The sequence below is a fragment of the Bombus bifarius genome, unplaced genomic scaffold (genome assembly GCF_011952205.1).
Source record: "Bombus bifarius isolate JDL3187 unplaced genomic scaffold, Bbif_JDL3187 scf7180000007996, whole genome shotgun sequence".
NCBI classification, from domain to species: Eukaryota; Metazoa; Arthropoda; class Insecta; order Hymenoptera; family Apidae; genus Bombus; species Bombus bifarius.
The window spans coordinates 1,611,689-1,639,271 of NW_022884376.1; the positions used below are offsets into that span (position 1 = coordinate 1,611,689).

The 27,583-nt window shown below is 37.5% G+C and overlaps 5 protein-coding genes across 12 annotated transcripts in view; 2 read left to right on the top strand and 3 right to left on the bottom strand.

The window, feature by feature from the left end:
* The first annotated feature begins 105 nt into the window (after positions 1-105).
* Positions 106-3,582, top strand: LOC117205926 (integrator complex subunit 4). Its single transcript, XM_033444781.1, has 7 exons — positions 106-350; positions 418-833; positions 901-1,227; positions 1,312-1,576; positions 1,641-2,103; positions 2,185-2,668; positions 2,756-3,582. Exons 1-7 carry the CDS (start codon positions 300-302, stop codon positions 3,495-3,497), a joined length of 2,748 nt encoding a protein of 915 aa, XP_033300672.1. The 5' UTR covers positions 106-299; the 3' UTR covers positions 3,498-3,582.
* On the bottom strand, positions 3,515-9,253 carry LOC117205922 (nuclear pore complex protein Nup214). The gene is made up of 5 exons (XM_033444774.1): positions 9,097-9,253; positions 8,603-8,893; positions 4,185-8,511; positions 3,877-4,063; positions 3,515-3,782 (listed from the first exon to the last, which is right to left on the bottom strand). Exons 1-5 carry the CDS (start codon positions 9,127-9,129, stop codon positions 3,755-3,757), a joined length of 4,866 nt encoding a protein of 1,621 aa, XP_033300665.1. The 5' UTR covers positions 9,130-9,253; the 3' UTR covers positions 3,515-3,754.
* A 467-nt stretch (positions 9,254-9,720) lies between these two features.
* LOC117206128 (WD repeat-containing protein 46) lies at positions 9,721-11,824 on the top strand. Its single transcript, XM_033445164.1, has 6 exons — positions 9,721-9,856; positions 9,957-10,645; positions 10,715-11,031; positions 11,107-11,431; positions 11,505-11,618; positions 11,673-11,824. Exons 1-6 carry the CDS (start codon positions 9,844-9,846, stop codon positions 11,793-11,795), a joined length of 1,581 nt encoding a protein of 526 aa, XP_033301055.1. The 5' UTR covers positions 9,721-9,843; the 3' UTR covers positions 11,796-11,824.
* A 454-nt stretch (positions 11,825-12,278) lies between these two features.
* On the bottom strand, positions 12,279-20,811 carry LOC117206126 (spectrin alpha chain). 3 transcript variants are annotated; one of them, XM_033445162.1, is made up of 8 exons: positions 20,667-20,811; positions 20,309-20,537; positions 20,001-20,232; positions 16,311-19,927; positions 16,183-16,227; positions 12,871-15,832; positions 12,577-12,743; positions 12,374-12,502 (listed from the first exon to the last, which is right to left on the bottom strand). In XM_033445162.1, the coding sequence occupies exons 2-8, from the start codon at positions 20,456-20,458 to the stop codon at positions 12,374-12,376; spliced, it is 7,302 nt and encodes a 2,433-aa protein (XP_033301053.1). In that variant the 5' UTR covers positions 20,459-20,537; positions 20,667-20,811. The 3 variants fall into 3 exon arrangements, with proteins under 3 accessions (XP_033301054.1, XP_033301052.1, XP_033301053.1); XM_033445163.1 differs by lacking the exon at positions 16,183-16,227 and having other exon boundaries at positions 12,279-12,502; XM_033445161.1 differs by lacking the exon at positions 20,667-20,811 and having other exon boundaries at positions 12,279-12,502; positions 20,309-20,458.
* Positions 20,812-21,142: 331 nt separating this feature from the next.
* The window catches only part of LOC117206001 (ecdysone-induced protein 74EF), a 144,091-nt gene continuing 137,650 nt past the window's right edge, over positions 21,143-27,583 (bottom strand). For all 6 annotated transcript variants that reach the window (XM_033444918.1, XM_033444916.1, XM_033444913.1 and 3 more), the window contains one exon: positions 21,143-24,613. In XM_033444918.1, the coding sequence (XP_033300809.1) occupies positions 24,063-24,613 (551 nt within the window). In that variant the 3' untranslated portion in view covers positions 21,143-24,062. The remainder of the gene's footprint in view (positions 24,614-27,583) is intronic.

Genomic DNA, 27,583 nt, shown 5'->3' on the forward strand with positions numbered 1-27,583 from the left:
TTCATAATACTTTGACACATGGCATGCATGTATAAGTATAAATTGAATAGCATAATCAACACGTAATCAGCTGAGAGCATATCTGTATAAATTTGTCTGCAGACTACAGAAAAACACATTTTTTAAGCTTGAATTATATATGTAACTTATAGTGTTGTAAATATTACTAACAACAAATAAAGGTTATTATAAGCTTTAAAAATGAAAAGTTACTAATTTTTATTTCTTACTTAATATAAAATAATAAAAAATATATGATTAATCTCTATAGTTATTAAAGAATATTATAATATTAAAGAATGGCAGCTTTAATGAAGAAAAGGGTGTTGGCAGAATTTAACCAGAGTCAGGTAAATTAAATGATTTGTTTCAAACAAATTTATATTCGATATTTTATTTAATTAAACTTGTTTATAGGTTATAAATGAGCCACCAAAGAGATTAAAAACATTACACCTTACATCTAGTTCAGGTAGTAAAAATGGGATAGAAGGAAGTTCAGCATTAGCTTACATTGAGTGCCTTGAGAAATGTAAATGTGGTAATGATGCATTACAGCTTCTTGTTCGTATATCTGATACGATTGCATATATTTCTCCAGAAGATGTTCCTTCTGTAGTAAAGAGGTTGTCAGAAAGATTTGCTATAGAAACAGAAGCAGCAGTTCGTGCCAAAATTCTTTGGATATTTGCAGAATTAGGAGATGTAACAAATGATTCTGTAGAAAAGACAAAAATTGTTAATGAAACTGCCGAACTTTTAAAAAACGAAGAATCACATAGGGTAAAAAGCCAAGGATTAGCAACATTATTGAAGTTGGGAGATTATCATAGGTATCATATACATATTTGAAATTTTTTTTTTAAAATTAAAGAAGAAAAATAATTCATTAAATTTTAGGACTCTTGTATTGAAAATTGCCCGTGAGCATTTGCCTGATACCTGGCATGGTGTACAGACACGTTGTCTTTCTATTATTGGTAGATATTTGACTGCAAATACTACAGATGATACTTTATCACTTGTTAGCAACTATGCACATTCTCAAGATCCAAGGGTACGTGCACAAGCATTTGAGACGATGGCTGAACTTCATTCTTATAGAGGTTGCAGATTACCTGCAAGCTTTTTTGGAGAAGCTTGTACTGCACTCAGAGATGATTATGAAATAGTTCGTAGAACTGTTCTTAAATTAATATGGCTTTTAGGCAGAGAATACCCCGAAAAGTAAGCAACATTTAATATCTATTTCAATCTGTTATCAATATTTATTGTCAGCTATATTATCTGTTTATATCATCTGTTTTATAGTATTATTATGGGAACAGATGGAGAAGATATACGTATGGTGGATTGTGCATTTTCCCAAATTTGTAGCCTTATGGGTGACTTATCACCAAGAGTTAGAGCTTTAGCAATGTCTCTTCTAGGAACAATGAAAGGTGTCTCACAAAGATACATAGAACAAGCATTGGATAAAAAGCAAAAAGTTGTAGAAGCAGATAGACCAGAAGTAGAAGAAAAGAGCGGATCATGTGGTGCATTTATTCATGGTTTGGAAGACGAATTTCTGGAGGTAATATTATTTACTTGTTTATTATTTAATTTATATTCTGAGCAATTAAAATAAATACATTCAGGTGAGAACGGCAGCGGTTGAAGCCCTTTGTACCTTATCTTTAGAGCAACCAAATATAGCCAAAATTTCATTGGATTTTATGGTTGATATGTTTAATGATGAAATTCAAGATGTTCGATTAAGAGCTATTGAATCATTAAGAAAAATGTCTGCGAGTGTAACGCTTCGTGAAGATCAATTAGAAACAATTTTAGGAGCATTAGAAGACTTCTCGGGCGAAGTACGAGAAGGTCTACATGCTACTTTGGCTGCTAGTCGGCTTGCTACAAGAAATTGCCTCCATATGTGTGTAAACCGTCTACTCGATAACTTAAGTCGTTATCCACAAGACAAAGAAAGTATTAGAAATTGTTTGGCAGCATTAGGGGCCACGCATCCATATTTAACATTACCCTTAGTACCACAACTTCTTGGACGTCATCCGTTTTTCGATACACCGGAGCCAGATGTCGACGAACCTTCTTGTATCCTTCTAACGATTCCCTTTACAAAATATAAATTATACTAGCAATCTTATTTTTATTATCCTTAACTATAAATAATAGATGCAAGCGTGTTAGTCCTAATATTCAATGCTGCACTTCATTGTCCAAGCATGCATGCTCTTTTTACAGAGCATGCATCTAAACATTATCATTATTTACGCGATACTATGCCGCATTTAGTTCCTCGATTGCGACCAACCATAACAAGTGGATCAAATTTTGGGAAAGAAGATAAAATTGACGAAGAAGCTAGACGTGGAAAAGAATTTCTAGAAAAAGTAGTTACAGGTGTAGAAAATGCAAGGCCTGGAGGTAGAGTGCACACTCAGCTCTTAGAAGCTGCAGCTGTCGATCTCGATCGTTTAGCAAAAATGGATTATCGTATGGAAGGAGCTGCACGTTTTACTGCTTTATACATAAGAAGTTTACTACTTTTGAAATCTGTATTAAAAGAATTTTCAATATTATCAACGAATTCGGTATCTACAAGCCCCTTGCCGAATACAACTACTAATGTTTCGGTTCTTCTTCAGAATACTCAAAAGTATATTAAGCAGCATGTTTGTTTTTGTAACATATATACATACATATATGAATATTTACTCATAGATAATTTATATGAATGTTACAGATTACAAAGACTATTTAGTGGATTAGATGAAAACGAAATTATATTAGCCAATGATGTGTGGTTGAAGGCATTGGCAGTAGAATTAATTCGAGTTACAAGAAGCATGACAGGAAGGAGTGCTCTTCCACTCGCGCGTCACTTTTTATCTGAAGCCGATATTCTATCTCAAGATCCGACAAAATTACCATCTTTCTCTAGAGCTCTGGTACTTCAAATTCCAACTTTAGCTGATGTAAAGCCAGGATCTTTAACACGAATGCTTTTACCATTATTATTAACACCAGCGTCACAAGGGGAAGAGCGTCTTCCAAGGCCATCAGTATTTACTCGGTTCTGTAGAGCAATTATCGAAGAACCCAGAGGTGATGCAGATGCAGCACTGAAGTTTACTGGAGGACTTCTATTAGGAATCCCATTGACAGCAAAAATACTGAATTTACGAGATCCTAGAATGTTACGCATTAAATTGAGGCATCCTGATCAACAAGTACAATTACTATTACCGCGTCAGTCGGATCTGCGACTACAGAATATAGAACAAAATGATTACAGATTAAAAACTATAGTTCTACTGTCCCATCAAGTTTGGATGGAAGCTTGTAACGTAGAAATATCTCTTGCACTACTTGTGCCATCTTCAGCTGTATGTATGCATTCCCCCCTTGATGATCCATGTGTAATAGATCTTTGCAAACCAACTAAAGTATCAATTGCACCAAAACCTATAAAGCGAGGTATCTAAATGTATCTTTATACAGCGTCGTTTTATAAAATCTTTTATTGTATATAAATTCGAAATATATTGAATCATATCAACTTATGTATAACACAGATGTCAACAATATTTTAATACTACTATGTTTGATCTTTTTTCTTTTTTATAAAAAGTAATCATAAATACACGATTTAAACAGACTGAAGGAGCACGAGAAGTCTATCTTGTTTTAATAAAAATAATGTGTCATTATGGATAATTTATTTAATTTAGATATTTGTTGACTACCGCCAAGTGGAAAAAGAGCTTCCGCTATAACAAAAAGTACATTAAACACTTTTTACTTTATGAATCTAAAAAGTTATAAAAAAATGTAAAAAAAATAAGAATTTAATTTTTAACTTACCTAGTAAATACTGGAGATTTTGGTACATCTGTGGTTTTTTGTGCTAAGCTACTGAAACTAAGCCCACCTGATTGACTCGCTAGAGTTTCAAATGTGCTACTACCACCACTTACATTTCCAAACACTTTTGGCATGTTGTTATCAATTGGAGCAGGACTTCCTCCCATAGTAGGTGGATTTCCAAATGCTGTTTTATATATTATTAGTAATTAAATTTTATTCATAACTTAAAAAAGATACGAAGTATAGAAAAGTGTAATGTTTATATTATTTTATATATATAATATATTTTATAATATATTATTTACCTGGAGGACTAGTATTGACTCCAAATGCTGTCGTCGCAAAACCGGTGCCAAAGACTGGTTTTGGTGCTCCAAACGTTGGTGCTGATCCAAATATTGGTTTAGCATTAAATGAAGGTGTTTGCCCAAAGGCATTAGGTTGTGCACCTAATACAAGCTGTTCTACACCCATTGGCGACGTATTAGTTGCGGTATCGCCAAATACAGATGGAGATCCTTCTGAAGATAACGCTGGAGTGACATTGTTTGTTGCACCACCAAAAAAGGATGTAGAGCCCGTGTTTGATGTGGAACCAAATATTGAGTCAGATTTCTGGGCATTATTATCAAAGACGAACGTTTGAGGTGTTCCGAACGTATTTATCGAGGAAGTATTTCCTCCGAAAATAGAACCTGATGAGGATACTTGAGTGTTTCCACCAAAGATCGAATTAGTATTAGTTCCGCTGAAGATCGAAACGTTCGTTAAAACTTTAGTCGTTTTGCCAAACATAAATGTGCTCTGAGCATTTTCAAAAGGCTTAAAAAGAGGTGTAGCAGTAGCTGGTTTTCCAAACGTATCATCTGTTGGAGGAACTACTGGCGTACTTGGAAACTGAGAGTTCATTGTAAGGGAAGGTTTACCAAAAACTGGAGCAACTGTACTTGTTGCAACAGTTCCGAATGTAAGTGTAGGTAATGTAGCAGTAGTAGTAGCAGTTATAATAGTAGTAGTTGTTGTTGTTGTTGTTGCTGTAATAATAGTGGTAGCAGCAGCAGCAGCAGCAGCAGCAGCAACAGCAGCAGCAGCAATAGTATTTGTAGGAGTACTAGTATTTGTAGTAGTATTTGTAGGAGTAGCAGTACTAACAGTAGTAGTGGTAATAGCAGTAGTAGTAGTTGTAGTTGTACTAGCAGTAGTAGTAGAAGTAGTAGCAGTAGTAGTAGCAGTAGTAGTAGTAGCAGTAGTAGTAGTAGTAGTAGTAGCAGCAGTAGTAGTAGTAGTAGTAGTACTAGTAGTAGTAGTAGGAGCATTGGCGGAGCTTGCTGTAGGTAACATAATGGGACCTTTCTCGAAAGGTCTTGATAAAGTACTTTGAAAAGGAGAGATGGTAGCAGAAGTTGTTGTCGTATTTGCTGTTGTACTTGATGTTGTGAAGAAACCACCAAATAGTGGCATGGATGAAGTAGTTGGAGTAGAATTTGCTATTTCTTCAAATACAGAAACATTCGATGTATTGTTCAGAATGTTGAACAAAGGTGTAGCAGAAGATGCAAGTAAATCTTGTACAGCACTTGTTGGAAGGCTAGAAGTTGTTGCTTCAGTATGAGGTACTTCTACAATTGTAACAGAATTGTGTTGTGCAGAAATTTGACTTTCATTAGGTGAGAGAATTTGATTAACGTCAGATCTTCCAAACGTAGCTTTGCAGTTATATTTTCCATCGGTACTGGGACTATTATTAGTAGATATACTAGGTGCTTGATTAGATGTCTGAAGTCCTATAAATGACCCTGTTAAACTTAATACATCTTGTGTTTGAGATTTTGTCGCTGGTGATGTCATTTTTAAATTAAATGGAGTAATAACGTTTGATGATGATTTTGAAGCAAAAGAAATTGTTTGTGCATTCGTTGTTTGTGATACAACAAATGTACTCTGTGTAGTACTCTTTATTGGTGCAGGGATGGTAATTGGAGTAGCAAAACTAAATGTAGATACTGCTTTGGTTTTTACTGCTGTTGTCATTGGTAATGTCACTCCAGTATTTGGAGTAGTTTGTATCTTTTCTAACGAAGTCTCTGGTGGTAATGCATCTTTTAATGAACTACCATTAAACAAGTTATTTTCTGTTTTAATAGCATGCAACCAAATTGATTGGATAGCTGGATTTTGTGCTGCTGTTTCTTCTAACTTTTGCACTGATGTATCAAACGTAGTAGTATCAACCTTAGGAAAAGCTTTTATTAAGTTAGACGAAGTATGAGCAGGAACATGTAATTGCATCTGATTTAATGCAATAGTATCTTGTTTTGCTTTAGTACTTTGAGGTACTCCAGTAGTTGTTGGTATACTAGATATTTTCTCTGCTTGTACAGGTTTATTTCCAGATATAGGAAAAGTAATGCCAAAGCTAGGTTGCTTGCTTTGTATTTTGTTTTGTATTGATACATTGTTAGATTCGCTTGTGCATTCGCTTGTACCAATTCCTGCTACAATGCTAGCCATAGAATCTAAAGGATCAATATATGTATTCTGTTGTTTAGTAATTGTATTTTGTTTGGAAACAGATTGATCAACCTTATTTTTTATATTAATGCTGGTAGTATTTGGAGAGGTTAAAGAGGACAACGTTTCTTCCAAACGATCTTGAATATTTGAAGAACTAACAGGTCTTATAATCCTTGGAGTAGAAGCAGATAAATGTTCTCTTAATTTAATTTGTTTTTCTTGAGTAAAATTCAAAGTTTTAGAAGCAATTGCCTTGCATCGCGCTTCTATGATTCCTGTATTTCTTGGAAGAATGGTTGAATATTTTGACGATGCGATAGTTAAATTAGATAATGAATGATTTAATCCAAAAATACTACTATTACGAGTAATTAATTTCCATCGCTTTTTAAGATGTTCCATTCTGCTTTTTTCTTCTTGTATAATTTTACTATGTAATATAAGATTCTGATATAAAAACTCTAAATGAGGTATTTTCATTCGTGACGTTTCTCGAGATTTATGATTTGACCATTCTAAGTCTAAAATTTTACTAGCTTGAGTTAACTGCGTTTGAGTGTAATAATAAAGTTTTTGTAGATCAGACATTTTATTGTTATCTCCACAATTTCTAGTGGCAAAATCGTTAGTTGCTGCATTTTTTGATTTTGTTTCTTCAACCCAAGCAAATGATTGTAATAATAGCGCTTTCAAATATGCTATGTCGCTAGATAAACTATTTGTTGTTTCTTTCAATTCCCGTAAAAACTGATCTATCACAATAGATGTGTCTACAAGTTTTTGACGTTCTTCTTCTGTATCATACTCTAACGTTTGTGGTTCCAATCTTTTACGTAATTCTTTCTCAAACAAATTATGTTCTTCTATATATGCATGATTATCTTTAGCATCATCATCTACAAATGGTTTTGGTTCCACAGACTCTTGCATAATTGTTTCTCTAATTGACGTTAATTTAATATCCGGTTTTGCAATTTCTTGAGGTTGAATTTCTCTAGTTGGTTCCAATTTCATCCCCATACTGATTTGTTCAGGTTTCTGCTCTTGCTGTGGTTTCTCAGTTGGAGGTAATGTAAAACTAGATTTCTGAATAAATTTATTCAGAATATTTCCTGCAGAAAGAGGTTTTGAACGTTCGAGAGTATTTTCTGGTTGCTTAACTAGTGGTGTACTAGTTGCAGCACCATTCATAATAAGAGATTTTTCAGGACTAATGTTTGACTGTGTTTGCGGGGGTATTGCAATAATTTCTGTAGGTGGAGAATTAATAGAAGTACATTTTGGACTTAGATTCACCATATGAAAGCTGCATAATTGTCCAGATGTTGCAAGAATATGAAGTATAGGAACTGGATGGGGCAAAGTGGAATCTGCCCCCCATGGTAATTTTCTAACTGGAGATTTATCAATAGCTAAACCTACTGGATAGCTTTCTGTGGTGTGAATCAATGGTAATTCAGCTCTGCCACTATCTACCAATTGCCACTGATTCCAAGTAACACCTTTATCTGTAGATCCTAATATAGCTATTTCACTGCTATTGCTACTAGCAGCAATAATTAAGCCCCATTCTGGTACATGATCAAAGTAATAACGAGGAATTGTTCCTTCTCCTTCTGAATCTGTTATTGCATAAGTAATATCTTCATAATAAGTAAAAACAGCATTTGTTTCGCCTTTAGGGGCATCAATTACAAGAACATTAATTCCCTGTTCATTACCCAAATAAGCAGCACAAAATTGATAATTGCTAACCCATAAAATACTAATAACTTCACCAATGTATGGATTGGGGCCAGGAATTATCCTTGCTATCTTTAAATCAGGTTTAAGTTGTACTATACTACCATTTTTACAACCCACAACAATTTGTTTTCCTTTAGGGCTCCATGCTGCACATAAGGCATTTATATGTTCATTGTTCAATTTTTCTTTTAATTCGAAAGTGTCCAGTTCGGTTGTAGCCTTTTTCTTTTCTTTTATTTTAAAACTACCAATTGTATAGTCGCTAGCTACTGTACACAACATCCTTGGTACGGCCGGATTCCATCGTAGATCATACACAAGTATATCTCCGCTTAATGTAGAAATTTTAACTTTATGTAGTAATTGTAAACTCTGAGAAAAAGAAATATGATTACAATATGCTTCGAGTTACTCAGTAATAATTCAAAAGAAAGAAATTTTATATAAAATAGATTAAACGTACATTTTTTGTAAGTGCCTCTGCATCATAAATTAAAACCATAGGTCCATGTGCCACGGCTAGATAGGTACAATCACAATTAAGTGTTAGTTTAGACACAACTAGAGGCACATTAAATTCTATTTTCCATTCTGGGTCACTGTCTTCTCCTGGCTTCAATATAATTATTTTATTATTTTGTCCTGCATATAACAATCCTCTCCTTTTATCTGCAGCCAATAAACTGCATGCAGTTGGTATGGATGTGAATGCATCTAAAATTTGGGAAATGTTTGACTGTTTAAATTGAAATTCCTGAAAAATAATTGCATTAATAAAATAAATATCATACAAATATAATAAGAAAGAAATGTATATACATATATTTCCTTATACTTGAATATAACAAAATAGTATGTCATAAATATGTGATTTAAAAATATATTTTGGTAAGGTTATAGGCTGCATGTATATTGCAAGTATTGACAATTGCGTTTCTAGGAAATAACATATAATACCTGGATGTCCTTTGGATCAGACGCAGCTTTCATGTTTAATTATTTTATAACAGTCTTCATAAAAATTAATCCGATAGGAATTAAATTTCTTCGGATTTTTGACAAGATTAAATTTAAAGTAAACGAAAGCAACAATAGTTGCACAAACGTTGATTACGTAGATTAAGATTGTACACATTCGGTGTTTTTCATAGAAGAAGCTCTTAGCTCCTCTAGCGGCATCAAAACACAAGTTTGGGAATATTTAAATTAAACAAACTAACAAAATTTAGCATTAAATATTATTATAATTTCAATATCTTTTTGATTAATGATCTTTAGTATTTTTTCTGAAATTGTATATTTTCTTCTCTACGAAATAGTAGTGTAATTTTAGATATTGATTATTACAAAAAATAATTATTATTAAAAATTTATTTTTTTTATTTCCTAATACTTCCTGCATTTAATACAATAGTTATACTTAATCCAATTACGTAAAATTCTAAAATTTATTTAGGATAACGGTCATGTTTTAAAAGCACCTAAGAATAAGAATATACTGTTTCTTCCGTAAACTTTGATTTAAACTTCAAATAAATATGGCGCCTCGCATGATTACCAAAGATGCTAGAAATAGGGACGCGGTTGTACATAACCGTGGCTTATGATGTTCGCGTGTAGTTTGGTTAGAATTAAAATCAAGTGGAACATTTGAGTTTCCACATTTAAAGTAATAATTGTTATTGTTTTAGTTTCGAAAACGAGATGGAACCTATAAGTACTAAGTTTATATTTCATATATGCGTTTTTCTATTCACTACTATAATTTTATTTCACATGCGTACGTTTAAAGACTAACTGTTTGATAATATTTATAGGAAAGAAATATCGTGGACGAGTACCACTTAATAAAGAAAAGTTAGCGAAACATGATAAAGGCGGAGGAATCGATTTAAGGGCGACATCAACTAATATAAAAAATAAAGTAATAAGACAGAAATTAAAAAAAAAAGAGAATACTTTTAATAATGCAGTAAAGAATACTGCGCGCACTGAATTACTTTTGACAGAAGATTATGGTTGCTTAGAGGCTGATCCTGGTGAAGTAACAGTGCAGTATAAACAAAAGCAAATTGCAGACAATGTGGATATAACTTCTGCAGCTAAGCATTTTACATTAGATTTAGAGTTTGGCCCATATTGCATAAGATATACAAGAAATGGTAGACACTTAGTACTAGGTGGGAGGAGAGGCCATGTAGCGGCTTTAGATTGGGTCACAAAAAGTTTAGCCTGTGAAATAAATGTAATGGAATCGGTATATGATGTATCATGGCTTCATATAGAAACAATGTTTGCTGTGGCGCAAAAAGAATGGGTGTTTATATATGACAACCAAGGAATTGAAATCCATTGTTTGAAAAAATTGCACAGAATTAATAAATTAGAATTTTTACCTTATCATTTTTTGCTTGCCGCTGGATCTAATGACGGTTACTTGTCATGGTTGGATGTTTCTATAGGCAAATTTGTAGCATCTTTTAATAGCAAATTAGGAAAGATTGCAGTAAGCTTGAGTATATTTGACACTTTTCTGTAGGGATACTATGTGATATTATAATTGCTTATTTTTTAGGTAATGACACAAAATCCTGCTAATGCTGTGCTTTGTGTGGGTGATTCAAAAGGAGTGGTTTCTATGTGGTCTCCAAACAGTAAGGATCCTTTGGCAAAAATGTTGTGCCATGCTCAAGGAATATCTGCCTGTGCAATTCATCCTTATGGAACTTACATGGCAACTAGTTGTCCGAACAGATTTATAAAAATATGGGACATCAGACAGTTAGCAGGTCCCGTGCATAATTATCGCGTACGCTCTCCTATTTACCATTTATCTTATAGTCAGACTGGCCAAATAGCAATGGCAATGGGAAATGTTGTTGAAGTTCATCAGTAAATATGCGATAATTTATGTCTATATGATAATAAGAATGATATATAGATTTTTATAGCTTGTCGTTTTTATAGATTGTCGGGTGATGGAATGAAACCCTATTTACGTCACAGAACCAAGTCGTCAGTGACAAGTATGCAATTTTGTCCATACGAAGACGTTTTAGGTGTTGGTACAGTGAAAAATGTATCTTCGCTTCTAGTACCTGGAAGTGGAGAACCTAACTTTGATGCTCTTGAATGTAATCCATTCCAAACTAAAACTCAGAGACGTGAAGCTGAAGTAAAAGCACTATTGGACAAGATTCAACCAGAACTAATATGTTTGGAACCACTTGCTATAACAGAAGTAGATGTATCCACTCTTAAAGATAAAGTAGAAGCTGAAAAGAAACTCTTGGTGAGTATTTAAAGAGTTAAATTATTTAAATTTCTTAGTAATCATATAAATAATTATTTATATATTTTTATAGTATCTCAAACCAAAGAATATAGATTTCAAACCTCGTAGAACGAAAGCTAAAGGAAAAGGAGGAACAGCTAAAGTGATTAAGACTAAGAAAATTCTAAAAGAATTGAGTCGAAAGGTAAGTGATTTTTTTGTATATGTATATTAGAATGCTAGGAATTATGTCTTTCAGGAAACTATCGATCTACTTCGCCAAGCAGACATGCGACCAGATATCAAGAAAGCAGGACCTCAGAAAGATTATGGAATACTAAATAGATTTTTACCAAAACCTAATAGAAGAACAAATAAATAGTACAACGTTGTTCAAGCTATTAGAAAAAATGCATTTCTGTTTTATATCTTTCTGTAATTTTTTAAATATTAGGTTGTCCAAAAAGTTTCTTTCGTTTTATGGGGAAATAATAGACGCACAACGTTTTTTGTTTTATATTATTTTGTCGAATTACATACGGTTCATTTTGTTCTGTTGAGATAAACACCGCGACATTTCACAGACTTGGTTTCACGTTTGTATGGAGGTGCACTGCTGTAAAAAACAAGTTTGCGAAAGAAAGGCACTTTTCGAACAACCTTCCGTATAATCTAAGTAAGATCTTGTTAAAAAAAAGTAAACTTTCTTAATTAATTGGTACTGAATTTATGTGTATGTATAGATTGTTATACATAAAGAGTATAATTTATTTCTCATGATTCTTCATCGATAGCATATGTATCAATACAAAGTAGAGCAAAGTGCGGTATAAATAAAATCAAGTTAAATAATTGATTAGACATATGGTATTGAAGTATCAAGGTATTTAATAAAATAAGTAAGCATCCAATAGTTTAATTGTAACATATTCTATAATTTAATAACTGTTGTGACTACAACTAATTTTGGAAAAGAGTGCGAGTAAATTCGATATAATCCAAGGCTCCTGTGATTGGTCGCTCCGTTTTTGGATCGACGTAAGGTTTCATACGAGCAACACAGTAATCAGCCATCTCCTTGGTAAGATTCTAAGAATATATGAAATATTGTTAATATACACCAAATAAATTGATAATTGTATATTTGGAAATTCTATACTTACAGCATATAATTCTTCTTTCGTAACATATGGCCGATCTGCCGCAGTAATAGCACGGAAAGCATTTTCGATTTCTTCGGAACTTTGTACATTCTCGGTTTCCTTGCTAATCATAAACGCCATGTATTCTTGTAACGATACGTAACCATCTCTATTCGGATCAACGATATCTGCAAAATAAACAAAAAGATAGCATATTACACTGTTTCAATATACAAACAAGAACTTTTATGCTTTTCATTAATTATCTAATTTATCTGCATTTAATGATGTGATAAATATGAGTATAAAATATACCTAAAATGTTTTCGAATTCTGGATCAGGCTGGCCTTCTTCTACCATTGGTAAATCGTAACCAAGGGCCCTCAAACATGATTTGAATTCCTGGTGATTTAGACGACCGCTCTTGTCCTTGTCGAAGTGTTTGAACATCATCGAGAACTCTTTGAGTGCGTCTTCAGAAACACCAGATTGGTTACGTGCTTGTATTTGTTGTTCCAAGTTGTGTTGCATGCGCATTCCCAGTTGATCTAATTGATCCCATTGTTGTGCCAAGCCTACGGTACTATGTTCCGTGTAACGATTGTCCAAGATTAGATGTTCTTCCAAAATAGCTCCCAAGTCTTCGATCTTCTTTAGATCTTGACGACGTGCACGAACCTCTTGAGTCTTTCTCTTTGTTGCTTCCAATTGTTGTTCTAATGATCCTGATCCTTCCATCATAGACGTTCTTGTCTCCGCTAGCCATTGATGGAATGCATTAGCATGTTTAGCAAACTCTTTACGCAACTTGTCATTCTCTTCTTGCCGTTGAGCTTCTTTCGCAAGCTCCACGTCGCGTTCTTTAATTATCTTCTGTAAATTACGCCAGGTATCTTCTAATGCTTCCATTGTGAACCATGTGTACGGATTGGGGCCAACATTGAAGCTCTTGATTTGTCTGTCAAGGGCAGCTAAAGCTTCGAAATCTGCTTCTGCCGAGGATAAACTCGCTTGGAATTGTGCATGTGCTTCTCTGAGGGCTCGAATTTCTTCGATACTGTTACATCGCACAGGGTCTGTTAAATCTTCTTCTGCGTTCTCAAACCACGAGTTGAAAGCAGAGGCTTTCTTAGCGAATGTCAAATACAATTCTTCAATTTGTCTGAACTGATCTTGCATTCTTAGCAAGCGTTGCTTTCTCGCGTCAGAATCGGCCAGGAGCTTCTGCCAGCGAGCAATAACATCCGCATGACGTTTTTGAATACTAGGCGTCTGATCATGACCAGAATCGACTAGCATTTCCTTCAAAGAAGTGATGTTCTGAATTCCTTCGTGTTCAAAGGCATGCAATCCGGCATCAAAGGTTTCCTGTTTAGTCAGCAGTGTCTGAACGGTAGACAAGTCTCGTCCGAATTCCTCTGAGCGTACGTGAGTTTCCTTGTCAGCGATCCAGGATTCAACTACATCTGCCTTCCACATAAACTGCAAATAAGCCGAATTATCATTAAGTCGTGTCTTCCTTCTAGCAGCAAGAGCACCAAGTTGTTCCAATTTGTTACGAAGTTGGGCACATCTTTGTCCTATAGCGTCCGCACGATGATTTCCAGCCTTGATCAAAGCTTCTCCTGCTTCGCAAATGTCTTTGCAACGTTCACCATGAGCTGCAAAGTCAGTTTCAAATGCGTCATGTTTTTTCAGTAAGCCCTGAACAGCAGCCATAGTGTCACCATAATCTTCGACCGATAGCAACTGTTGTTTTTCTGTGATCCAAGCTTCTTCCTCTTCTACTTTCGCTAAAAATTGTTGATAAGTTAGGGACTCATCCAGTTTCTGTCCTCTATTGGCTGCTAGCTGTTTTAATTCAGCCCATGCTTGGTTGAGTAGCTTTAGACGTTGCTCAATTTCGGGCACTCCCAAATTAGAGACGTCCATCAATTTCTCCCCTGCTTCTTGAACAGCTTGTATAGCAGGCTCATGACTACCTAACTCTGCCTCCAGTCTCTTGTGTTTCTTCTTCAAGTTTTGTACGCCAGTGAGATCACGACCATAGTCGTCTGATCCAACTAGAAGCTTTTTCTCCTTGATCCAAGACTCTTCATCGGCGATGTCCCTGAAGAATTGATGCAAAGTGTTTGCTTCGTTCAACCTTGCCTGTCTATGAGCAGCGAGGTTACGAATTCTCTCATAACGCTCGTTTATACTCTGTCGTTTCTCTTGGATACCAGCTGCGTCAAATTGTCCACTTTCAATCAGCGAATCTGCTTGCGCATTCATGTCCTTGATCCTTTCTTCGTGTGCTTGAATGTCAGCCTCAACCAACTGGTGCTTTTTCATTAAATTTTGTACAGAAGCTAGATCTTTGCCAGCATCTTCGGACGTAAGCAAGCTTTCCACTTCGCCAAGCCAGAAATCTAGATCTTTAACAGCAGCAATATATGTACGCTGTTTATTGGCTTCTTTCAGCTTCATCGACTTCTCCGTAGTCTTCTGGGTAAGATACTCCCATTGATCGGCAATTGACGCTAGCCTCTTTTGGACAGCGTCCTCAGAACCAGCACATTGGTGTTTCTCGATTAAATTACCTCCCATAGCTAATACAGATTGAATTCTGTCCGCATTCGCTGCCAATTCAGCCTCAAATGCTTGGTGTTTCTGATGTTTTGATTGAATATTAGCTGGATCCTTGTAGTTCTCCTCAGTAGCGAGCTGCAGTTTCTCAGCAATCCAATTTTCCATTTCATCGGCATCTCGGGAGAATTGTTGTAGAGTTTGAGACTCTCCTAACTTGGAACGTTTCTCAATAAGAGCATCCTTCAAATGTTTCCAGCGGTCCAGAACTTGGCAACGTCTATCGTCAATTGGTTTTGCAGCATAATGTTCGGCAGCGATTAACTGATCAGCCAGAGTCTGCAATGTGGCAATCTTCTCTTCGTGAGCATTGATAGCTTTGTCAAAGTCCTCGTGTTTTTTAATGAGAGCCTCTACGTTGTCACTACTATCAACAGTGTCTGCACTGCTTAAGAAAGCTTCTCGGGCGCTCATCCAGTTCTCAGCTTGTTCGCAATCTCTGCAGAACAATTGTAGCTCCAAGTTTTGATCTAACTGCATACGTCGTTGAATCCAAGCTTTCTCTAGTTCTTGGCGTGCTTCAGCCATAGATTCGAGTTTTTCTTGAATCTCGACACTGGCATAGTGACTGGATTGTAAAAGCTGTTGACCGAAAAGTTCGAATGCCTGGAAAGTACCTGCTCTGGCGTCGATCTCCATGCGATGTTCCTATAACATAAACGAAATTAGGGTCACATAGATTCACGTATACTACTTTAACATCTTCGATATAAATTCACACGCATATTTTGCACGTATCTCAATCCACTCGACAATAGAGACTACGATAAGCGGAAAAGGCAGCGATTACACTATAAGAAGCGTTGATAGTACTCCATAAGTGTTAATAAGGCGGTGTCTTCATTACTAAAACATCGATTTGCCAATCTGTTCTTTTCTCATAAAACAGAGATTTAGAAACAACAGAAAAAATATACCAAAAGTGATTAATTATAAAGAACGTATTCAGAGATAAAGTCGCACAGTTTTGCTCCATGCTCTCTTAAACTTTTCAGTACCTCTGGAAGTATGCCGTATCGTGCGTCTATCTCTGCTCTGTGATTCTATAATTCATGAATGACTCGTGAACGACCGTGTAAGCATTGGACCATTTCAATATCAGTAACTTTTTAATTGATCAACTCACCTGGTGTCGTTCTAGGAGAGCTTCCGCACCGGTCACATCTGAAGCCAGCTCCTCTGACGCGACTAAACCCATCATCGAGTTGATCCAAGCCATCAGATCTCTGTAGTCACTAAGGAAACGTTGCAGATCATAAGAATCCAGCAACTTTTCCTTCCTACTATTAGCTTTTGCCGTCAGTTGAGTCCATTCTTCGTTAATCTCTTTCTGCTTGGCGTAGGTCTGTTCAGCAGTTTCAGGATGTGATTGCATCAAACGATTAGCCGTTTCATCCAGCTGTTTAATTTTATCTCCCAAGGCAGCCAAATCTCTTTCCAGACCCTCGTGCTTGCGCTGCAAAGCCTGAACGCTCCGTAAATCCTTTCCAAGATCGTCGTTGTTCAGTGCAGCATCCTTCTCTCGAATCCAGTCCTTGGTCTCATCGACGTCACGATGGAATCGTTGAACCTCGTGAGCGGAACCAAGTTGATTAGCACGTTCCGCAGTGAGAGTTTGCAAGCTGGTCCATTTTTCGTTCAGATCCTGTATCTGCGTTTGAATCTTCAGAGCAGCTTCTGTCTGCCCAAGACTCATTAACTGTACGGCAATCTCGTTCATTTCAGCTAACCGAACCTCATTGGCCTTCAAGTCTGCCTGGAAGTCATCGAATTTCTTCTGCATTACCTCTACCTGTTCTAGATCCTCGCCAACGTCCTGAACTTGAGCATGATTCTCTTTATCCTTAATCCAAGTGGCCAATTCTGCAGCTTCTCTGACAAGTACATAAGCCTTGGCTGTTTCATTGAGTTTATTTTGCCTTTCGCGCGCAAGTCTCAAAAGATCATCATACTGAGCTTCTATCTGAGCTTGCCTGGCAGCTATGGAACTTTGTTCTCTGGCAAGATTCTGTTGAGAAGCGCTTAATCCCGCTTCGGGCTCTACCCTCTTTACATAGGCAGCTGGAACAAAACCTTGACGATCATTTACTTCAACTTTCCACCAATCTTTGTTATTAGAATTCAACAGAGTCAAAGTGTCGCCCTTCTTCATGGAAACTTCTCTTGGTGACTTCTCTGTATAGTCATAGAGAGCCACCACACACTCTTTGCCAGTAATATCAATAGTAGGAGTTTCCTGTTGACGACAAGAAGCAGCCTGGTCTCTAAGAGCAGCTATAGTACTTGCAAATGCCTCCAGATCACTGACCAATGCCTCGTGTTTCTTTAAAAGAGCCTCAGAACTATCTTCGTCTTTTCCATAGTCAGCATTCATAACTATGGGTCGTTTTTCCTTCATCCAGGATTCAGCTTCATTAGCATCAGCAAAGTACTGATGTGCCTGAAGGGAGTCATCCAGGTCATTCTTACGTTGTCTGGCTTTCTCTTTCAGTTGTCCCCAATGCTCATCCAATGCAGCCAAACGTTGGCTAATTTCCTCTGCGGCGAAGTGGCTTTCTTGCAACATTGATGCACCTGCTTGACAAACAGCAGCTACACGTGGTTCGTGATTATTTATTTCTGCTAAAACAGCTTGATGCTTCTTCTGTAGATTTTGTACACCAATGAGATCGCGTCCACGGTTGGTGGACGCTGCAACTGGTTCTTTTTCGCGGATCCAAGCTTCTTCGTCTTCTATATCTCTGAATAGCTGTTGTACCTGCAGTGAGTCGAGAAGTCGTTGTTTACGAATGCTCATGGGTTGTTGAAGTGCAGCGTATCGAGCTTGTAGTTGTTCCTGTTTAGCCTTGATATTGTCTGCATCAAAATGTCCTGATTTCACAAATTGATCTGCAGCTTGGGCAATGCTATCGATTCTATCCGAATGGGATGTGACGTCGGCTTCCAAAAGAGCATGCTTCTTTTGAAGATTTTGCACACTGGTTAGATCTTTGCCATAATCTTCAGACATCAGTTGTCCTTCTACTTCTGACAGCCATAACTCAATATCCTCGACGGTACGATTAAATTGTTGTTGTTGGGAGGCTTCTTGCAGCTTAGCACCTTTCTTTTCACTGGCATGAGTAAGACTTTCCCATAGAGACATAATTTCATCGGTACGAGTGCGAATTCTATCACTGGCATAGTGACCACTCTCAATTAATTCTTGACCAGTAGCTACCATCTCTTCCATGCGAGTTCTGTTGGCGTTTAATTCTTGCTCAAAGTTCTGATGTTTCTGCACTTTCCCATTTAAGTTAGTGGGATCCAAGTAGCTATCATCAGTGGCAAATTTGAGCTTCTCGTTTACCCAACCCTTTGTTTCATCGCAGTCGCGTTCGAATTGCTGTAGTTTGTATGCATCCTCTAAACGGCGTCTTCTTTGAGCCGATTTTTCAAGAAGAATGGCACGTCTTTCTAACAGAAGTTGACGTCTTTGTGCCACATCGTCAGCTGCATAATGTTCCCCTTCTATCAACTTGCCGGCAAAGTCGTCCAATATCTTGACCTTTTCCTCCTGAGCTGCCAAAGACTTGTCGAAATCTTCGTGCTTCTTAATAAGAGCTTCTACGCTGTCAAGGGAATCACCCAGGTCTTCGTTCGCTAAAAATGCTTCCTGCTTAGCCATCCATGCATCCGCTTGTTCCGTATCACGGTAGAATAGCTGCAAGTCCATGCATTGTTCGTACAAAATTTTTCGCTTTTCCCAAAGACTCAAAAGTGACTGCTTATCTTCGGCGAGAGAATTCAATTTTCTGGTTACTTCTTCCGCAGCATAATGTTTTTTTTCCAGTAGTTTGTTGCCAGCCAAAGTAGTCGCATCGAAGCTGTCGGCTCTAGCATCAATTTCTCCCTTGTGCTCCTGATGTCTTTCAACAAGAGCTTCTGCACCAGCAACGTCTTTAGCTAGTTCGTCTGCCGATATAATCGCGCGCATGTCGTTCATCCAAGAAACCAAGTCTCTATAATCAGCCAAAAATCTATGCAAATAGTACGATTCATCGAGCTTCAGACGGCGTTCTTTTGCTTTTGCCGTTAAGCTCTCCCACGACTGCAAGATCTCTGCGCGTTTAGCTTGAATCTGTTTAGAATGATCTGCTTGATGAATGGCTGCAAGACGATCTGCCTCTGCTCCCAATGTATAAACTTTATCCTCTAAAGCTGCCAAATCACGTTCTATGCCCTCATGCTTTCTTTGTAAGGTTTGTACGCTTGCAAGGTCGCGTCCAAAATCATCTGAAGATAGAACAACATCCTTTTCTGCGATCCAAGCCATTGTTTCATCGGCATCTCGGTTAAATCTTTGAATTTCGTGTGCACCAAAAAGTTTCTCTTGTCTCAAAACAGCAAGCTGCTTCAATCTTTGCCAGGATTCGTTGAGTTCCTCCTTCCTACGCAGGATAGTATCACGTTCAGGATGCCCATCCAAAAGAAGTTTATCTGCCAGTTCGTTTACTTCTGTTACTCTGTATTCTTGGCTAGCCATATCCTTTTGGAATTCGTCAAATTTCCTTTGAAGTACTTCAACGTGTTCCAAGTCGTGACCAAATTCGTCCGTTGTTACAAATGCTTCCTTGTCATGAATCCAGAACATTACTTCGTCACAGTGTCGAATAAATTGTACAAGTACCAGGGCTTGTTGTAATTTAAGACCCTTGTCTGCCAATCTAGAGAGCAGCAACACCCATAACTGGTGAAGATCCACTGCAAGATAAATTTGATTGTTAATTTCAAGCTATAAAATAATAACATAAACTCAATATCAATGGAAACTTACTTAATCTCTTACTAATAACATCGCTTGCAAAATGGTGTTGAGCTATCATCTCTGATCCGGTATTATCTAATGACACTATAGCATTAGAATGAGCTGCAACTTCCGCTTCGAAAGCTTGATGTTTCTGTATCTTTGCCTGAAGGTTGGTAGGATCTTTGTAGCTTTCATCCGAAGCAGCTTGCAATTTTTCAAAAATCCATCCTTCGAGTTCGTCCGCATCTCGCTTAAAATACTAGAAACGAACGAGTATCGTTACCAACGTGAATAATAAAAATTGAACAGAAATAAAACAACAATCAAAAATATACTTGAAAGCGACGGGAGTCCTCAAGTTTATCTCTCTTGTTCCTAGCTTCTGCCTTGAAATTCGCATATCGACTGAGAACTTGCTCTCTCCGTTCTTGAATGTCCTCAGGATTTTCCAAGATTTTCACTTCCTTTGGCGTAATCTGATCCATTTCGAACAATGCTTTTCGTTTGACGTTCTGTAGACAATTCTCTACCGTCCAAAATGGCTACAGGGTGTGGTAAGGTTGACTGATACAGTGAAATCAATAATTAAAGCTTTAACAACGCGTTCGTCTTTTGACATCGATTCACAATTACGAGCATGGACAATCGTTTGCATAATACACAATGTAAAAACAATATAAAAGTGATACGTACCTCGCACAATCCTTCCAAATGCAATATACCGCTGACAAGTGACGTTCTCCAAGGTTCGATATTAACTGGAATCATCTACGTGTGTAACGAGCAGTGAAATACTTTCTCTTAAAGCTACGTCACCGATTGGTCGACCAATAATACGTGGAACCAATGAAAGCTTCTCTTTAGGTACGTATCTTATCAATTACCAGCAATCACCTTTATATATAACTATTACGTCACTGAAGCGTAATCATTCTAACAAGCAGTTTCTAAACACCAATAAGAAAGTCACAATTTGACAGTTTAATTGTATCTTATCTCGTCTTTACTTCGATGATAAATTGATTTTAAGAAGCTTACTTGTTTCATTATTTATTCTATGATTGTATTTAATTTTATTTCAAAAGTAAAAATTTGATTCGATTTTAAATATAATGATATGTATAATTGATCTTTCTTTTCTAGGAAGAAGGGTATAAAAAACATCAAAATTATGATACAGTAATCTTTTATTAAATTTCACCTACAAACAACGAATCACAGAACGTTACATTACAGTTCCTTACGTCAATCCATCGTGTCTTCGTATTATTTTACAGGTAAATAATTATAGATTTATCCCTATTACAGTAAAGTCTTATTTGTTAAAATATCTTGTAGCGTAGTCAATCGTTATGTATATGTAAATTTAATTTACCTAAAAATAGGATTTTTTTTGTTGCAATGTCCATTCATTGTTTATAAGTGGATGTTATGTATAGAAGTGGTACTATTTATAGGTACTTGCTTTTTTGTCCATTGTACTCTGATGTATTTCATTTCATTCTCTCTCTCTCTTTCTCTCTTTCACTCTCTTTCTCTCTCTCTCTCTCTCTCACTCCCTCTCTTTCATTATATTCATCTTATCTTTTTTTATTGTATTTTTTAAGTATATTTTTCATCTGATACGTGTATGCAAAGTGCGATATGAAAAAAGTCTTCGTGTACCAAAAACGCTTCTCAATTTTTTTTATCTTTTTTTTCATTACTATTATTATCATTATTATTATGTTTCTCTTGACAAAAGTTACAAAACTCTATGCTGACAAAGGGGGGATGATATACAGGGTTAAAGGTTTTCTTTAAGTACCCGGACAAAGTCGATTGTATTACAAATACAAATTGCTAGAATTTTTTTCTTTAATATGTTTTCTTTGTTAGAAGGCAACACGTCTTTGTTAATTACAAGAAGGCAATTCGCTTTGTATCATCTGGTATGTCTGGCGTCCCAAGACATTTCTTCTTGATTCGAATAAACCGCGCGTATTAATTCTTTTTATGTTCATTGTTCTTTTTCCATCGTTTCCTTTTTTAAGTGGCAAAAAAATGCAAGGGACCGTTTACAGGCATTATTGGCAGCACTTGATCGTTTTTTATCTATTATTTACTGTATTACCGTTTTCTTCTCTGAATTGTTTGGAGATGATCGTCAAGAAGAACAACTTGCAGCGAGAGGTAACACCTTAGAGGTATGTCGCGTTCGTATCTCTCGTGTTCTACCTGTCTCTCCTGTTTCTCGTTTTCTTTTGTTTCTTTTCATTTATCCACGATTACGAAGATTAACCAGCGTAATGTTCTTCTAAGTATGCTCTCAACGAATTTTTATGTACAAAACTTATTTCTATAGGATACGCTTGCACTCGCACGTCACGTCCGTATTCAGGGGCGGGCTGCTGCTCAATAAATTAATTTTCTCTCTAACTTATCATCATGTTTCGAACGCTCTGCCCCGTATATCAAGAAGGCTATTATACTCTAAACGTTTAGAAAAGTACGATATCTCTGATTCTAGCTGAGCATGAAAATCACGCGGATGTGCGTTTTTTTTCCTCGCGGGCCACGTAATCGAATCGCTGACCGTGCAAATTGATTCATTATCGTTTGATCCTAATGTGGAGAACTTATAAAAAAACATGCAACACAAAAGAGAAACGATAATGCTTCCATAGTGATTGCTTTTTATATGTGTATATATATATATATATATATATGCATATATATATATACATATGTACACATATAAGATATATAAGACACGAATAGAGACATCGTACGGATAGACGGTTATTTAAACTTCCTTCTACGCAGACGTGACAGAAGAATCTCATAGACACATTAACTCGCTCCATTTACTACATAACATACAATATATATTCATATAATATATATATAATATTCAATAATATATATACTAAAGGTGTATTTTTATATATACAGAGATATATGTCTGTTTCAATAATTTTTTTTATGAATTAATAACACTAGCTTGCTAAATAACATTCTTGGACCTCGTGTGTATAGCCAGCACCTTACATTGTTGAACCCTCAGCTCAAATAGAAGAGTCGCCCTTTTTTGCTTATATTTAAAAAAATATAGTGTGTGTACAGTGTGTGTCTGTGTAGACGTGTAGTGTACAGGTGTGTGTTTGTATATATGTGTACCTCTCCCTGAGCTCGCTCCGTAAAACTTTTTCAACATCTTTATCATTTCTGCACTCGTATTTTTCTCCTTTCTGAATCTTTTCACAGCCCTCATTTCGTTTCGTTTTTTTTTTTTTCTCTTTAAACTCTCCACGTTCGCGTGCGTGCACTTTATATAAGTTCTACTTCCCCTTTGCTTCCTTATGGTTCCCTTCGTCGACACGTATGTAACAATTTCTGCTTCTTTTTCTCGTTCTAGGTAACATATATAATCGTCTAATATACAATAAATAATTTATCGCGCTCTTGAATGTACAACTGTTCGCCTATATCCCGTTTACACGTTAAGTAATAGATTCATCTTATTTTTCCCGTTCTTCGTTTACTCTCGATTAAAATACATTTAATAACATTTGTGCCGTAGCATCTTTAAGAACTAAATTTTGTACAAATTTGAACGAGCTCAACGTATACATATATATGTATAATATACATTTATATATATTAGACGTTGTAAAGCTTAATACGATTACTATCGACGTACACCGTCAAAGAGTAACAAAAGAAGAAAGACCAAAGGAGGACGAAATTTACGATATACATATAATTGTATACGTATACCGTGGCAGCTGTCGCGTCGACAAAAACAAAACGTTCATCCTCTTGCGGGTAGCGTTGTTGCGCATGCGCATCCGCTATTCGCGAGTTAATATACATATCTTTATAGGTATATACTTATAATACAAGGAACAAACGAAGTCAGAGAGAGGGCATGCTTTAGATCGTCTGAGGGTTGTGCCAAGTGGGCACATTGTGGCAGGAAGAGCTGCTCGACGATGATAATGACAACGATAAGTTCTCGCGTAAGATCGCGGCACGAATACACGAATCACTCTTTTCCCGTACAGCTCGTCTCTCGTGCTGCTGTTCCCTCGAAGGACGAACCCTGTCTCACGCGCCGGTACAGTCAATTTCTATAATATCTTTCGGTACGTCCACAAACTGATAGACCAGCCTTTGTCCGTCAACTTTCGCCAGGATACCGCGCTGATAATAATAACGCAGGGCTCTGCCCATGGTTTCATAGTTCATGTCCGGTTTATTCTTGTGTAAACCCCATAGACGAGAAACCGCCTTGCTGTCCACCAGTTTGAAGACACCTCGTTCGCGATTCGTCCATTTGATGTATCGGGGGCAGTACTCTCGGTCCTGTAGCAATTTCAATAAAAATTCCCATAGATACGTCGTCGAACCTTCGCGAGATTTCCTTTTCACCGCGGCGCCATCCCCTTGACGCGGCTTTTTTAGTTTGTTCTTTTTCGACCGTGGGGGGAAACCTAATTCCAGCAGGTACAGGTCATCGGAAACTGAGCTGGTTGCTGCTTGAATCACGCTCGTTGGAACTCCACCGGGTCCCCGTGGTGGGCTAGGAGTGCAGGGGGTGGCAAATTGGGCTCCACTGGCGTACATCGAATTTACGTAACTGCTATAGCTCTCAGACACTGTAAACAGAAGAAAAAAATATCATTAAATACAGACTTATCGATCGTCTCTTGATATAAATTAGTAACGATATTTTAATTGACTAATATTTTCATATAAATAATTAAACTGAAAGTTAACTGCGCAGTATAATATGTATCATATGTGTTTATTATTTATAATTATAAATGTGGTCGTCATTCACGTTTGCGCAATTTCCGTCAGATGGCACCAGCATAGCTGTTGCCATTAGAAGGCAATGTAGGTTGCCATCGAATTAATCACAAATTGAATTCGGCCATTACACTTTTTGCTTGTGAAAGAAAGGATCGATCCATTTGTACGTAAAAAAATGGAATTTTATGCGACAGCTAATACTTTTTTAACATGCTCATCAGATACGCGTCACAGCATGGGCATATTATGGAATAAGTGGATTTTAATCACGCTTGATCCATTTTTTTTTTAACTCGATCAACTATTCATTTTACGAACATAAAAGTGCATTTTTATGTTTTCCATTCAAAAAATTGCAAATATTTATTGAAAATTTGGTGTTTTTAAATGTCCAATTTATAAACTTATTCTCGCAGTAACTTTAAAAAATACAATTCTATTCGTAGTTCGAATGTAGTTCGGATTTATGACTCATCAGACAGTAGTAGTTGCTCGTTCTCGTAGCCACGAATTCCATTACATATTCGATTTGGTTGTTTGTTCTATTCCACTGATCATAGACAGCCCTATTTCACTGATCATAGGCAGCCCTATTCCACTGATCACGGTCTAACGTGTTTAAAATCTTCACTAGCAGTCAATTCGTTGCGCGGCATCAATATTTTCGCAATGCGCCTCAAGTATACATCGTACTTAACCGTGCAATGAACTATTAATAGCTGTCCACGGAGCATCGTTGTCGGTGCTTTGCCGTTTCTGTCACCGGATGATTGATGCTTCGGGATGAGCTCTCTCGCGGCTTCGTCTCGATAACCTTTTTTCTCTCAGGCGGTCACGATCGATCTCGATTCCGTGACTCGTAGCGCAGGAAACGTGCATACGCGCGACCCGTCAAATCGGATACGCGATCTGCGGACGCTGGAAACATCGTTTACGCGCCCCGTTGTGGGGAGGTTAGTTACAGCTCTCGGTTGTACATAGTCGTGGGCGTAACGGCGACTAACGCGATGCACTTTTTCAAACTAACTCCCCGCGAACAGTTCTATTAATGAATGGATCGATGACATCGACCATGTAACTACGATGCTAGGAAAAAAGCAAAATATGGAAATGAGTTGTAAAGCTATCTCTAATCGTAGGATTTGAATTTCATAAACGACTATTTGTATCGGATAGTTTATCCGAATTTACTTCGATTTGCACGACGCCACCGTTGTCGTTGTTAAAATAAGTAAAGTATATAGATTCTGACAGAAACTCGTATGGCGAAACGATTCCGTGGCCTCTGCAAAAACGTGGAACTTCAGAGATGCCTCGAAATAGAAAGTATTCTTACGCCACTGGTCGTGTGGCTAGTGCCATGTGTGAGCGAAGAGAAGGAGAAGAGGTGGTGGTCGAGTAAAGAGAGGGTTAAGCGGAGCCAAATGGAGAGAGAGAGAGAGAGAGAGAGAGAGAGAGAGAGAGAGAGAAGGAAGGTAAGAGGGAGAGTACGGGAGTGAGATACGAGAAAGAGAACGAAGATCGAAAGGGTAGGGGAACTCTGGCTGCAGTATGATAGAGGACTGACCCGAGCCAAGGTTGCACGGGTGACGCCATCAAGCTACTAGTGCATAATAGCGCCGCTCGTTCTGAGGCCGCCGCGACTGCGCTAAAATCGGAACTCGTTCTCTGCGTACCCTCCGCCGCCGCTCTCTGTGCCTCTTTCTCGCGTTCTATACGTCGTTCCCCGTAGTTCCGCGGAGGCGCGCCACGCGGTTGAACGATTCCTCTTCTCTATTCGAAGAGAGAAGCGTTTTCTGCTTCCGAGCCGGTGCCAAAGAGGGAAGGTTAAAGAAAAAGGGAAAGAGAGAAAACGAAGCGAGCAAGGCAGACAAAAAGATGGGGAGGCAGGGAACCAAATTCTCGAGCTGCCTCTAAAAATAAAGAGAACGCCCCGTTGTTCTCAGGATCCGTGTACATAGGTTATACAAGAGAAAAAGAGGTAGCAGAGAGGACAAAGAACGAGAATAGGAGGAAAAAGAGAGATACAAAGTAGGAAGAAGGAAGGAAGGGAGGGAGCGAAAACAGACAGAGATAGAATGAAGATCAAGAGTAAAAGAGCGGCCGAGAACAGCTGGAGTGGATCGTGTTTACGCGCCGTATGACTGGCTAGATGAGTCAATCGTAGACCCGTTGTCTAGGAGTCGCGTGGTGGGGGAGCTACTACTTCACTGACCTATACCACGGACGTCGTATAGCGAAGGGAGAGACCGCTAGAGAGACGATGCATCGCGCGTATATACATGAATGTTTCGTGACGCATAGAACACACCGTCGCTGCCGTCTTACTCTTTCAAACAAGAGTCAGAGTTCCAGCGTGAGATACAGTTTAACCATCATCTATTGACACTCGAACGTTTGCGTAATAGAAAAGCTCGCGCTGCTTGGAAAAGGCTGTTACACGTCAGGTCGAACTGTAATTCTTCGCCTTCTATCTTACAGCTATTTCAGTTTCATTCTTTCACGTTCTCGAAGCAACTTAAGCAGGGAAAAAGAGGAATTAAAGGGGAAAATCTGAGAAGGAAAGAAGACGGACGAACAAGTGGCTTCCGCTCCGATGATAATGTTTTCGTCGACCACGTAGTCGATCGTTTCTTTCTGACAGCGTTGGCAGGAAGTTTAGACGAAACAGCCGGTAACGAGTCGATAGTTAAAAATACGTATAAAAGAAAGAGAGAGAGAGAGAGAGAGAGAGAGAGGAGTGGGGGGAGAGAGAGGTTAGGAAGGAGGATCGAAGTGATCCACAGAGTCGTGGCTCTCATGTATTTTGCGAG

Excerpts from the sequence above, each read along its gene's own strand:
- LOC117205926 (XM_033444781.1), top strand. The coding sequence starts at position 300 with ATGGCAGCTTTAATGAAGAAAAGGGTGTTGGCAGAATTTAACCAGAGT. Across the intron at positions 1,228-1,311 it reads GGCAGAGAATACCCCGAAAA|TATTATTATGGGAACAGATG; the intron begins GTAAGCAACATT and ends TCTGTTTTATAG. Across the intron at positions 1,577-1,640 it reads TGGAAGACGAATTTCTGGAG|GTGAGAACGGCAGCGGTTGA; the intron begins GTAATATTATTT and ends AAATACATTCAG.
- LOC117205922 (XM_033444774.1), bottom strand. The coding sequence starts at position 9,129 with ATGAAAGCTGCGTCTGATCCAAAGGACATCCAG. Across the intron at positions 8,894-9,096 it reads CTGATCCAAAGGACATCCAG|GAATTTCAATTTAAACAGTC; the intron begins GTATTATATGTT and ends ATTATTTTTCAG. Across the intron at positions 8,512-8,602 it reads CAGAGGCACTTACAAAAAAT|AGTTTACAATTACTACATAA; the intron begins GTACGTTTAATC and ends TCTTTTTCTCAG.
- LOC117206128 (XM_033445164.1), top strand. Across the intron at positions 10,646-10,714 it reads GCAAATTAGGAAAGATTGCA|GTAATGACACAAAATCCTGC; the intron begins GTAAGCTTGAGT and ends CTTATTTTTTAG. Across the intron at positions 11,032-11,106 it reads AATGTTGTTGAAGTTCATCA|ATTGTCGGGTGATGGAATGA; the intron begins GTAAATATGCGA and ends TCGTTTTTATAG.
- LOC117206126 (XM_033445161.1), bottom strand. The coding sequence starts at position 20,458 with ATGGATCAGATTACGCCAAAGGAAGTGAAAATCTTGGAAAATCCTGAG. Across the intron at positions 16,228-16,310 it reads CTCTCCTAGAACGACACCAG|AATCACAGAGCAGAGATAGA; the intron begins GTGAGTTGATCA and ends CATGAATTATAG. Across the intron at positions 15,833-16,182 it reads GATACGGCATACTTCCAGAG|GAACATCGCATGGAGATCGA; the intron begins GTACTGAAAAGT and ends TTTATGTTATAG.